A 13,339-nucleotide genomic window follows, 5' to 3' on the forward strand; every position below is an offset into this window, starting at 1 on the left:
TGATTATTTGATAGTAATCTTGTTCTAAATTGGATTATCAGAAGAGTCTGTTGTTAGAATAATTAAGTTAGTTGTATTCAAATGACTAATTGTTTGAAGCAAATTATGCATTAGAAAGCTTCCTTCCTTTATATAATGACAACTCTCAAATGCACAAGAACTGATTCCCATGATGGTTTGATAAGTCTGTACGGAATCATAATATCATCAAAACCATTATGCCAGTGTGTCATAGAAGAATGCTCTAGCGTGCAAAGATCCATTTCACATCTCCTCTCATGAGAAAACTTCAAGAAATCACTCCTAACAACAAACTCAAGTGACTAAATATCGTTGGCTTGCAGCAGCAGTCAAGTTGCTGAAAATCTACCTATTCCTAAAATGAAAGAATGATTCGATTTTCCCGGGTACAAAATTCCAATTTTATTTTTGAAGACAGATATACGTTTTTTACATGTGGAAGACTATAGAAGATTATAGAATCACATGGTTCTAGATTTTCTGAGCTCTATCTTTATCTACTAAATTGCTGTGATTTATGATCAGAACCACATAGCGTGCATGAACTTAAACATGATCCTTTCGTTGGTTGTATCAGCATCTTTATGTGGACTTTAGGAATTTTCTTTTTATTCTGAAGTATTCTTTAGAAAATCAATTTAAGGATCATATCACCACATATGCTAAATTACCTCCGCTCTGTGTGAGGAAGATATAGATGTTTTTAACTCGTATTGAATTCTGCCATTGGTGGACATGTGCTGAATATGAAAAATATTGCAAACTTTCTCAAAAGTTAATTGTGAAAAGGACAGCCCAGTGCATGAGGCTCCTAGCAATGCTGAGTTTGGGGAGAGTGAATATATGCAGCCTTATTCTTCTAAGAACAGAATTCGTTGTTGTGACTCAAACCTTAGGTTTCAAAGGTGCAAACTTCATGTTATGTGAAGACTTGTCTGATATTTAAACAAGTGTTATTTAAAGAAAGACAAAGCGAAGTGGACCATTGTCTGATATATGCAAATGAAAGAACTGGCAGACTATCACAAATTAAATAAAATTCAAGCTAGGGCTGATCCATGAGAGCTAAATGTGTAAAGCTAGAAAAATTAGGTTGGATTATCTCATGCATTATGTTTACTACCACATTTAAATGCTGACCTTTAGCAGTTGCCTGACACAAGAAGCACCAGATCAAGGGCAGCAAGATTTTAATGTGGTTGAAAACTGAATTATCTTTAATACAGGTTGAAGAATCAACCAAATTGATCAATAAATTACTGAAAAGCCATTTAAATTTTAAACCAAAAGAATTCTGAGATACTTAATCAAGAAAAAGCATTTGAGTTGATGCTTTCCTCAATTTGGCATTGAATAGATAAGAAAATTCTCAAGATTATCTCATATGGATTATATTGGACTGAACTTGATGTTATTTGACTTAAATATACATGTCCATGATCATTTTCACATCTGCTTGATGTTACTTCATAATTCCTGCAACTCCTATAATTTTTGAAAACAAAGTGTATTCGAGAAAATTAATTGTTTGGTAACTTCCATTGATAGGAGAGTAATATATGTCAAAAAGTATATTCGAGTTGAATCTAGAAAACAAGATTTCCAACAAAGTCCCGAAATAGTACTCAAGAGGTCCACCTTGGAGGTGGGTAGTTATTCATACCATTTCAAACTATTGCTCACACCTGAACCTGCCAGCCTTATCAGGTCCACATGTAAGTCACATGATTGTATTTAGCTCACTACGATCATGTTTTTATTAAACTCAAGATCTATCAGCACGTGAGAAGCCCATAAGATCATGAAAGGATGCTACTTTAATTTCATATTTTTCACAATCCAAGTTCTGAACCTCATGAGTGAAGCCCCTAAATACTGAAGGCGCTCTTAGAGAATGGATGGTGACTCAGTATTTCAGTTCTAGTTCACACTCAATGCAAAATCCATGTCTAGATGTAAAACCTGCAAAATAATTAAAAACATCTTTTCTAGATCTTAAGTAGGCATATTAAATACTTTTTTTATCTTAAGTAGGCATATCAAAAACATAATTTTCTAATATTAATTTAGCATATCCTTAGTAATCTAGGAAATGGTTGTGACTGTGTTTCTACTTCTTTCCCTATGATTAAAATCTAAAGGCGAGTGCTTGTTAGTACTTGTGGCAAAAGGATTTTACAGAAAAACTTTCACCAGTGTTGACAAGAATGGAACCTTTTATACTGTTAGTGGAAAAAGATATAATGTCTTCGTGGCTCTAGCATGTCTCATGTTTCAAAGTATATCTAAAAATGTTCTCTATGGATTTCTTGTTCTAGATAATTGCAATACCTCTTAGGTATACCTTAGAGAAGTTTGCTACTGTCTTCTAAGACTGGTTTTCCATGTTGGATCCAATTACATCTTATTCCTTTTCGTTTGTGTTACAGGGAAGAATCTATGAGTGCATGAACAAGTCTGTAGCTGATGAAATACTTAGCAGTAGCCTTTTTCATGCATTAGCAGAACTGCAATCAGAGACAGGTCATTTTCTAGATCAGCAACACTGGGTAAGAAATAGCAGTCTTTCAGAGTCAATGCCCATTTCAAATTGATAGTGTCCTTGTTAAGTGTGCATAGTTGTCACCTAAGGATGAATATATGCCAGATACTATTCCCCGAAATGGTTTGCCTTCTACAACAATAGAGGATACATTATGTCTAAAGGTCTCTGCATACTTCTTTATTGTGTTTCAATGAAAGGATCAGTGTGTTCTGCATGCTTACTTTGCATTCAGTTGTAAACCTATAGCATGACAAAAAAATGTTGGCATAATTTTTTGTGTCAATTACTTCGTTTTCTTATATTAAGCACAGAACGTGCATACTTATCCTGATATAGAGAAAATTCCTTGTTTATGTACCAATGCAATTTATGCCTTTTTTCTGTTAGACTATTATAACGTCTGTTTGCAGCTGTCATATTGCTAAATGTTAAATGAAATTGATGTTGTACATAGTGGGATTTGTTTCATATTGCCAGATATTTGGGTTGGCTTCATGGATCGTTTTCTTTCATTGAGTGCTATTTAGACAATATCATTAGTATAACTAAAAGCAGTGAATTCTCTTTTTATTATTTCTGATAAAATTTTATCAGGACTCTCTCTACTTGATCCCCTTATCTAATTGGAACATCGGTCTCTCTTTAAGCATGTCCATATCACGTTAGATTTTTTTTTCTCTTGTTTTATCTTCCTTCCAAGTTACACTTAATTGTTCATAGATTTATATATTTTGTTTTCTATCTTTTCAGTAGTGTCACATCTCCATCTCAGTGATATTAACTTTTTATACATAGTTTAATTTCTTAACATTCCAACCTGTAAAATATGGTTGAACATCAAGTGGCTTTATTTTAAATAATCATAAATATAATTTAAGATAGTTTGGAAGTTAGCTTTTCTTTCATCTGATTCTTTAAGCTTAAAGAAGAAAATAAAAAGCTCCCATCTATATTTGGTATTAAATTCTTTGTCCGCTGTTAAATTTATGCTGACGAAGTTTATGCTAAAAACTATACCAACTTATTGTGCTTTCTGCTTCCATGTTTGTGAAGCACTTGACTAATCTTCTATTTTGTAGATTTGACATTGTTCACTAGTTAGCTATCCATATTCTTTACAGTTGTGTGGATTCAATATTTGCTAATTAAATATCCATATGCTGTTCTTATAGGACGTGGAAACTATTTCAGACAAGAAGGAATCTGTACAAGTCACAATACAGCATCATGCAATGTTTTTGAAGACACTGTTTAACATACTCTGTCTGGTGGTTGGAATAGTCATCTTTTTGGTGGGATTTGTCCTTGGTAGATTTTCAAAGTCCTCAGATCAGTTTCAGCAGCAGAAGCATTACAAACCACAAAACTCTAAGGGTAGTGGCAAATGGAGTAAGAAATTCTTAGTTATAGGAGTCTTACTTGGGCTTTTAGTGGCCATATGGATATTTGTGAGCATGAATGCAGATATTACTGAAAGGAGGAAAGAGACTCTTGTTAACATGTGTGATGAGAGAGCTCGGATGCTGCAGGATCAGTTCAATGTGAGCATGAATCATGTGCATTCATTAGCCATTCTAGTCTCAACTTTTCATCATGGAAAGCAACCTTCTGCTATTGATCAGGTACTTGTCTGTTGACATATTATTTCACTTGAAAGTTCTTGATGTGATTGCAGAATTATGAAGATCAATTATCTTTTTTTAGTTATCTTTGCATCCCATTCATTATGATGCACTTTTCTTGCTTGTTTTATTATGGCATAATGTGACCTAGTTTATGAAATGTGTTTAGATTTATGGAAGAAAATTCTTTATCTTGATGTTTTATATGACTTTGGAAAACCTTAATTGGATTTTATGAGAATTTTTTTGAACCTTCAGGCCACTAATTCCATATTGGTCTATAGTGATGGCCATCAACTTAAAACAAGCTCAAGTTAGGATGGACACTGCATATATGAGCTAATTGTTTCCCATTGTCAGCTCCAGAAAAAAAAAATATAGATTTATCAAAGATATTCCTAGAAGATGTTGGTAGAAGAGAAGTTTGGCAAGTTTGTACCTTCATTTTTCTTCTTTTGAAGATGTATGATATAAAAAATATATGTTTTAGAAGATATAGATCCTCTTACAACTAAAACCATAAGTAGGTTTCACATTGTTTGATCTAAAATTACACAGTTGCACAAGGTTCTTTTTGACCTGTAGCTCAAGTAAAATTGGTTATCCCAGTTATTTACTTTAAAATATTTCTTGCAGAAAATATTTGCTGAATACACAGCAAGAACATCATTTGAAAGGCCATTGATGAGCGGTGTTGCATATGCTTTGAGAGTATTACACTCGGAGAGGGAGGAGTTCGAGAAGCAGCATGGATGGAAGATAAAGAAGATGGAGACAGAGTACCAGTCCCTAGTTAAAGATGACTATAACCCTGAGAAGCTTGATCCCTCACCCGTTCAAGATGAATATGCTCCTGTTATATTCTCACAGGAAACAGTATCTCACATTGTATCCATTGATATGATGTCTGGCAAGGTGATCACATCTCCTTATTGCCATACACTAATAATAGATATTCAAATTCATTATAGTTTTCAGATCTATTTGTTCCATTTTCCCTTATAATTTGTTTTTTGAGTATGATCATAAGACGACAAATACCAAGTTATAGTTTGTTATACTATTTATAGCATTGAAGTAAACCTGCTATCATTTATCTATTAAGTGTCAAGCTGGAAGCCAGTTCAAAGAATACTGCTTGTTTATATTTCCAAGTTACCCTTAAATGCTTGTTCGAATCTAATAGAACTTTAATGCATTGGATTTGTGGTGATCTACTAGTGTGGTTTCTTTGGTTTTCATGATCTTTTATTACCCTCTTTGAAACAATGAGGTCACAACCAAGTGATTCCCAAAAGGTTCAACATTTACCAACAACACTCAAGATGCATGAGATAACCTCGAGTATCTGAGAACACCTACGTGAATTGGTTGTTTGGTAGTTTAACTGCTAGAGTTTCTCATACTTTATGATTCAGGAGTTTCAAGTATAGAAAGAATAGCAAATGAACTGCAAGATCGTATGAGTTCATTGTGCTCCAATTGAGGTAAATTACTTTGAACTGGTTGGTGTGTTATCTACCTGACCTGATTGAATTAGGAGTTTTAGTAGGTAGAGGTATCCAAATTATATTGTTGGAGGGTTAGCAAAAGAAGTGAATGTATAAAGAAGTTAAAAGATAATCATGAGTATCTGTAAGATGTGCTTTCACTGCATGGAAGCAAAACTCTTTGAAGACACACAGCCAAAGTAGGGAGCCAACTTCTTTGTTATGTTGTTGTCATATGCATTTCAACAATTGATATCATCCACACAGTTTGCTATTGCAAGCTACCTTGTTTTACTTGTGTAACTGTACAAACATTTTCTATTGATATGTTGCAAACTGTGCTATAAAGAGCTCGGACTCATTTAAATATAATGTTCTAAGATAACAGCTACTTCTCAACTTATAGACAATTTTGCAATGTTGAACCTAATATTTTCATTTAATGTTGTTGGTCCCAGGAAGACCGAGAGAACATATTACGAGCACGGGCTACTGGGAAAGGGGTCTTAACTTCTCCTTTTCATCTTTTAAAGTCCAATCACCTTGGCGTAGTGCTTACTTTCGCAGTGTATAACACTAACCTGCCTCCAAATGCCACGGCAGAAGAGCGCATTAAGGCTACTGTTGGGTAAGCTCTATCTGCAATTTGCCTTTGAGCAGCTTGAAGAAGAAAAATCTTTAGGTTTTCATTCTTCTCAACCTTTTGCAATTATTTTCTTGAACAGATATCTTGGTGCATCATTTGATGTCCCATCTTTGGTGGAAAAACTTCTTCATCAGCTTGCCAGCAAGCAAACCGTTGTTGTTAATTTGTATGACACAACAAATGTTTCTGCACCTATTAGGATGTATGGTCCAGATGTTGCTGGTGCTCAAGAGATTCATATTAGTTATGTTGATTTTGGGGATCCAACCCGGAAGCATGAAATGCATTGCAGGTATCCATCCTTATCTAAAAATCTTGCATATGCTGACAAAATTGAAAATCTATTCTTCCCTTATATGTAGTTAGTTGTTTTGATCTAGATTCAAGCACAAGCCTCCACTGCCTTGGTCAGCAATAACCATGTCAATAGGGGTTGCAGTAATTGTTCTGCTAATTGGACATATATTTCATGCGGCTTTGAACCGCATTGAGGAGGTAGAAGATGATTACCGTCAAATGAGAGAGCTGAAAGGCCAAGCAGAAGCTGCTGATATAGCAAAATCTCAGGTGGTTCATTATTTTTCATCTTATATATATGATATGTATATCTAGTTTGGTGTCTTGATTTGCTTTTCCCTCTACTTACTGTATGAACTTTTTCTACTCTTGAACTAACCTGTTATTTCTTTATTTGTAGTTTCTGGCAACAGTTTCCCATGAAATAAGGACTCCAATGAATGGTGTCTTAGGTTTGTGACATTTTTTAAACCTTAGAATGATTTCTGAGATCTTATTGGTCTATGTTAGGTTTTCATCATTCTTGTTAAATTGCATATAGAGAGGAAGGTAATGAAGATATCTCTGTCAATGCAGGTATGTTACAGATGTTGATGGACACAGATCTCGATGCAACCCAACAGGACTTTGCAATGACTGCTCAATCAAGTGGAAAGGCTCTAATAACTCTAATAAATGAGGTCCTCGATCAGGCTAAGATAGAGTCTGGCAGGCTTGAGCTAGAGGCTGTTCCCTTTGATCTCCGTGATGTTCTGGACAATGTGCTATCTCTTTTCTCTGATAAGTCACAAGCTAAAGGCATAGAGGTAAGATCTTGATTAACATGTTTTGATGACTTGTAATGCTTTTCAACCTAATTATCGAATTTTCTTCTTCTTCTTCTTTTTTTTGGTGATTTGGAGAGTAGATGGCAGTGTATGTATCTGAACAAGTTCCAGAGATTTTGATTGGAGACCCTGGAAGGTTCAGGCAGATCATCACAAATCTTGTTGGGAATTCAGTGAAGGTTAATTGCTTACTTTTCTATAATCATAAGAGTAGTGTATTACAGATTCACACATGCAGTTTATCAATTTTTGTTGGCATGATGATCAAAGATATGTGTTAGCTTACTTAAGTGTCCAAGTTCATGTTCCCTTCCAACAATTATTTTGAGAAAATATAGCTATCTTCATTGGTGATGTTGACTTTTATATTCTTTGAAAGGTAAATATTTCATTTTTTGCTACCAGATGATTTTCCTCAAATTTGATTTAGATGTTCTGGTACACTTGTTGAATCAGCAACCTTTCTAAAGCTCAGTTAAAGAAGTCCAATGGCATAATTTAGCATTTTTTTCCTGGCATTTCACCTGTTGACGGTAAAGCTGCAGTTTTGTTCAATATTTACTATGACTATTATTTTGGTTGAGCCACAACCTTTCTGTGTATTGTTCGATTAAACTCAAAAGTATAATGAACTAACACTAGTTATTCTTCAGTTCAACTAGTCCAGCTAGTTTTAGCTGTTTTTCTCCCCAGTTCTTCATTATGTACAGACAAGTACATAAGAGACTTCTTGAGATGCTGTGCTGGCAAGAGGAAAGCCTAACTTCCAAATATTCTTCAGAACAACTTGCAGATCTTAAATGTGAGATTACATAGGAAAGTTTTTCATAAATGTCATTAGAACCAACTCTTATCAATTTCCACTCTCACTTCCATTGTTGAGATTCTCAAGTTTAATTTCAGCCAATTTCTTAATCCAGTTTTGTTACCTTGTCTGCACTAAGGTGAAAATTCGATGTGGATCAGCAATTTGATTCTGCTATATTTGCTGATAGCAGGGACAAATATTGTTCTTATGGCTGTGTTATGATACTACTACTCCCTGAACAATATGCAAACATGTGATGCCAATTGCAAATATCATAATTAATTTGGGTTTGCATATTTTTCAGTTCACAGAGATGGGACATATATTTGTCTCAGTAGATCCAGTCGAAGAAGTTAAGAGTGCAAAGAATGTCCTGTGTGAGACATTGAGTGGGTTTCATGTGGTAGACAAACAAAAAATCTGGGAGAATTTCACAATGTTCAAATCTTCAACTGAAGGCAATGATGCAATCAATTTGATGGTGACTGTTGAAGACACTGGTGTTGGAATACCTCAAGATGCTCAGAGCCGTATTTTCACACCATTTATGCAAGCTGACAGTTCTACTTCAAGGACATATGGTGGGACTGGTATAGGCTTGAGCATTAGCAAATGCTTAGTGGATCTTATGGGAGGAGAAATAGGCTTTGTTAGCAAGCCTGGGATTGGCAGTACTTTTTCTTTCACTGCTGTGTTCAGGCAAGGATGCAAAAATGCAGGTGAAATAAAGAGGCATTACTCTGATCCAACTTCATCAGATTTCCGAGGTATGAGAGGACTGGTTGCTGATGGGAGAAGCATTCGTGCTAGAATCCTCAAGTATCATTTGCAAAGGTTGGGAATACACATTGATATTGTGACTGACCAAGATTCTGCACTTTGTACCATATTGGATCCATGCAGTACCAGGTAATTTTTGTTTTTAAAGATACCAATGAAGCACTTAAAGTTCCATATAATCAGCTAAAATAATATTACTATGATGTAATGTCCTACAACATGAAATTTTGAATTTCTGCTGTATTTCTCACCAGCTGTATTCTGTTGCATACTCAGTACAATCTCACTTGTCTTCAACCTATGCATGCTTGAAGGTTTAGTACCCAAACTTTCATGGATTGTCACATTATTCAGATTCATTATAACTAGCAAGCAATTTTTAACCAATAAACTATATTCTTTTCAGCAATTTCCATGTTAATCTTGTTTTTCTTCTAAGGATTTGGGAGTACAATAAATAAAACTAGCATTGTTTTTTAAATAAAAGAAGGGACAACAGGATATGCTCCAATGTCCACATTTTGAAATATGAATCTTTCATGATAACTCAATATTAGCCTGGAACTCCTATAAGAAGTAAGACCACAGTTAAAGTTGCACAAATAAATACTTGATGCATTATCAGTGATGCTTGTAATATTTGTTGTGCAGTGGGAGAGGGCGTTTAGACATGGTACTTGTTGATAAAGATGCTTGGGGTGAGGGTGAGGGCATATTATTTCCACACCTTCTTTTAGATCACAGGCGAAATGGTACAGTGATGCCTCAAGAAAGTCCAAAAATGTTTCTGGTAGCAACTTCCCTAAGCCCCTCAGAGGTTCGTGACCTGAAGTCGGCAGGATACGTTGATAGTATACTGAAGCCACTGCGCCTGAGTATGATTGCTGCTTGTCTTCGGAAAGCACTAGGTGTAGGGCATAAGAGGCAGCACTTGAAGAGGCAACTGGTACCACTTAAAAGTCTTCTCAGTGGAAAAAGCATCCTGGTTGTTGATGACAATGCAGTCAACCGTAAAGTTGCTGCTGGTGTTCTGAAGAAATTTGGTGCTTTAGTTACAAGTGCTGACAGTGGGAAGGAGGCTATTAGAATGCTACAACCTCCACACAATTTTGATGCTTGCTTTATGGATGTTCAAATGCCAGAGATGGATGGGTATTTTTCTTTGTCCTTTCTGATTATCTACAAGATGGATATCTTTTCTGGCTTGGCGATATATATTTTCTATGCTGCATAAACTCCAATTTAATGACCGTACATGTCATATGAGGCTTTGTAATCGATATTATTTTCTTAAGAACCATTGCATAGAGCTCTATTCTCAAGACACCAATCTATTTTGACAAACTTATTCCTGCTCCTTGTCATTTTGTGTCTGCAAACTAGTGCCAGTTGTTCAATTTGAGAGGATGATTGGTAACTGCCCTTCCTTGAAGGTTGTTGCCAGCATTCTAATGTTAAGTTCTCTGAATCTCAAAACTGCTGATTGATTTTATCTGTTATAATCTCTCTGTTTTGACTCTATTGTTACTGAGCTAAAAATTTATGTTAGATTTCCTTTCTTTTTTTTTTTTTGCATTTTCCCCAAAATTTCGTATTTTTAGCTTCAACAATTGGTACAACCCTTGTTGATTGATTACTAGCTGTTTTTTAATTTTAATTGGCTCCTTTATCCAAGAATTTTGAGAATCAAATCATAATTTTTATCCATATAGATATAAATATATCATTTTAGTCATCTACCCAATATCTTTGCTTAAGATTTGATCAATAAGTTTACATAATCTTTTGGTTTGTTATGGTTTTTCCTTGTCAGATTTTTAGATATTTTTCTTACTGGGAATACAATTATCTGCAGCTTTGAAGCCACAAGACAAATCCGTCTCATGGAAAATAGAGTCAATGAGCTCATTCACTCTGGAGATGCATCAATGGAATTGTATGGTAATAAAACACATTGGCATGTACCTATACTGGCCATGACAGCTGATGTAATTCAGGCAACACATGAAGAATGTCTACGATGTGGTATGGATGATTATGTCTCAAAGCCTTTCGATGAACGACAGCTCTACTCTGCTGTAGCACATTTCTTTGAGTCTGATATGGTAGATGGAGTTTCATAAGAGATAAAAGGTTTCTGACTGCTAAGACATGATTCTGGCCTTCACCTAAAGCATGTATCTAGCAATCTCAAGGTGTTGAGTGACAGAAGAGATAATGGCTGACATGAGAGCAACGGAGCAGCGTGGCAGTCGTTCAAGCTTAACCAACCTTCTGGACATTCTGGTTTGGTAAGCCATGTTGCACACTTATTCCTATTAATTTGGTGGAAGTTGATTCCACAAAGACATTCATCAATTCATTATCGAGTCTCCTTAGTAACAGCTAATGTTTCTTACATTATAGATTGTTGTTTCTGGTGCTCAAGAGCATCCCCTGGAATGTCTCTTAGCTGGGCTAAGGCACTTTAAGCATCATACAAGTTCCAAAATCACTTGTTTCTATGGGAAATTTTCTGATTTATGGAACATAACAATGTTATGTACGAGTAGAAAGACAGTATATATGTAACCTACCCCAGGCACCTGGTCAGAAATATGAATGTTAAACTGCTATGAGCCTTTTCTACATAAAATAAATCATTTCATAAGAGATCCTTTTACAAGATGCAACACTTGCAAGAAAAAAAGTAAAACCGACTGAACTGTGATGACATAGAACTCAAAACAAATCGATTAATTACCAGCAATTTAGATAAACAAATGCAGTTTGCAGCAAGCTAAGCTCTTTGTTCTATTCAAAAGCCTAATGAACTAATTAACGTTGGAGCAACCAAGTAGAAAAAGGAGGCACACATGCAGCTGGTTTGGAGTCAATTTTTAAACCATCAAGTACATTATTATTTTACTTTTGATACTTACTGTTCCAGACCCTACTTTTTTGGCTGGTAACCTTCTATTTATGAACTTATATCTCAGTGCAGTCATTAATTGTTGAACATCTCCAGCAGAATTGGACTGCTAATTCTTTTATCAATTCCTAGAAAGCTGGTCCTAGATGTTCAAATTCAAATGCATTGTCATGAAGATTAGAAGATTATTGTCTGATTAAGCAGATGTCCTGATTGTAATTTTTGTCCAGGAGCACTCAGAGCTACCAGCTCTACATAACAAATTTCTCTCAAGGTACCACTGAAAGAACAGAGGTAATGCTCATATGCTGCAATGTTGTATTATTAATGTAAACAGATTTGCAATTGTATTTTGTTGATTCATATGTTTTGGTTATAGTTTGAAGATTCCATGTAGGAGATATAATTTTTTATTTATTGAGAGTTGTAGATAGGCAGGCTATAGTTATGACTATAGGGGAATAGCTTCGAGCATTCTATACTGCCATGAGTTTTGGGCCAAATGCTGTAATTTTATCAGATCCTTGTGATATAATAAGATCATGTTACTTTAATGTTCCTGGAGCAACATTCTTGTAGTACAAACTTCAATTTCAGAAATTTTCGTTGAACTTGGATGTTCCTGTTGTCTATTGTTCTCCGGATATAATATTTTTGTAACTCATTAAAAACTTGATGCCAGTCTTCTTTGTTATGCTTTATTTATACCCACTTAGGCATATTATCTGGGAAATTATAACTGTTGAGTACTTAGTTCCTCCAGGCAATCTTGTACTATTAATAAATCCTTATGTTTCTGAAATTTAATTTTGCATGGACATGATCATGTTATCTGCTGAATTCTGGATAATTGCTTCATGCTATGCCAATTTTTAAGATAATGACCGTGATGACTGGTAATGATGGCCAATATAATCATACTTGGGGAATGCAGTTCTCCTGAGTTGTTAGCTGTAATTGATAATGAACGTTCAGTGGTTTTTAGATGAAACTTTCATCATAATTTGTCGCACGAAAACTTTGTTTTTCGAACTTTCAGTTGCAATTACAGATCATTTGGCCAGAAATGATGATTATTTTTTTGTTCCTCATGTCTAGCAACAACCTTGTGTGACACTTTTTGATACAATAAATGTTGTTAATGACTATGATCAATATATGGTATTTTTCAACTATACCTGTCATGAACATGAGATTTGCAACAGAGGTATTTTGTTCTCCAACTTGGGAGGTAAAAGAGCACAACAGCTGAGATAGATGCTTGTGTATGAAAACCAAGGCTCATATCAAAAAAGAGAAAAAAAGGGCTGGGTGCGGATGAATTGATTGCCTTCTATATGGAATTTGGCATTACAAGCTGAAGCTAATCTTGTGGTAGAGATTAATCTGTTC

The 13,339-nt window shown here is 35.1% G+C and overlaps 1 protein-coding gene across 5 annotated transcripts in view; it reads left to right on the plus strand.

Annotated features, from left to right (window-relative positions):
- Window positions 1-12,564, plus strand: part of LOC103981917 (probable histidine kinase 5) — a 14,182-nt gene extending 1,618 nt beyond the window's left edge. For 2 of the 5 annotated variants that reach the window (XM_065083448.1, XM_065083449.1), the window contains 13 exons: window positions 2,451-2,570; window positions 3,739-4,188; window positions 4,825-5,103; window positions 6,137-6,306; window positions 6,404-6,616; window positions 6,705-6,891; window positions 7,022-7,073; window positions 7,198-7,427; window positions 7,529-7,627; window positions 8,561-9,165; window positions 9,688-10,188; window positions 10,892-11,327; window positions 12,178-12,564. In XM_065083448.1, the coding sequence (XP_064939520.1) occupies window positions 2,451-2,570; window positions 3,739-4,188; window positions 4,825-5,103; window positions 6,137-6,306; window positions 6,404-6,616; window positions 6,705-6,891; window positions 7,022-7,073; window positions 7,198-7,427; window positions 7,529-7,627; window positions 8,561-9,165; window positions 9,688-10,188; window positions 10,892-11,159 (3,174 nt within the window). In that variant the 3' untranslated portion in view covers window positions 11,160-11,327; window positions 12,178-12,564. Of the gene's footprint in view, window positions 1-2,450; window positions 2,571-3,738; window positions 4,189-4,824; window positions 5,104-6,136; window positions 6,307-6,403; window positions 6,617-6,704; window positions 6,892-7,021; window positions 7,074-7,197; window positions 7,428-7,528; window positions 7,628-8,560; window positions 9,166-9,687; window positions 10,189-10,891; window positions 11,328-12,014 lie in introns of all 5 variants that reach the window. The other 3 variants (XM_065083451.1, XM_065083450.1, XM_065083452.1) reach the window with 3 other exon arrangements.
- The last annotated feature ends 775 nt before the right edge of the window (window positions 12,565-13,339 follow it).

This window comes from Musa acuminata, chromosome BXJ1-9, assembly GCF_036884655.1.
Source record: "Musa acuminata AAA Group cultivar baxijiao chromosome BXJ1-9, Cavendish_Baxijiao_AAA, whole genome shotgun sequence".
In the NCBI taxonomy this organism is placed as follows: Eukaryota; Viridiplantae; Streptophyta; class Magnoliopsida; order Zingiberales; family Musaceae; genus Musa; species Musa acuminata.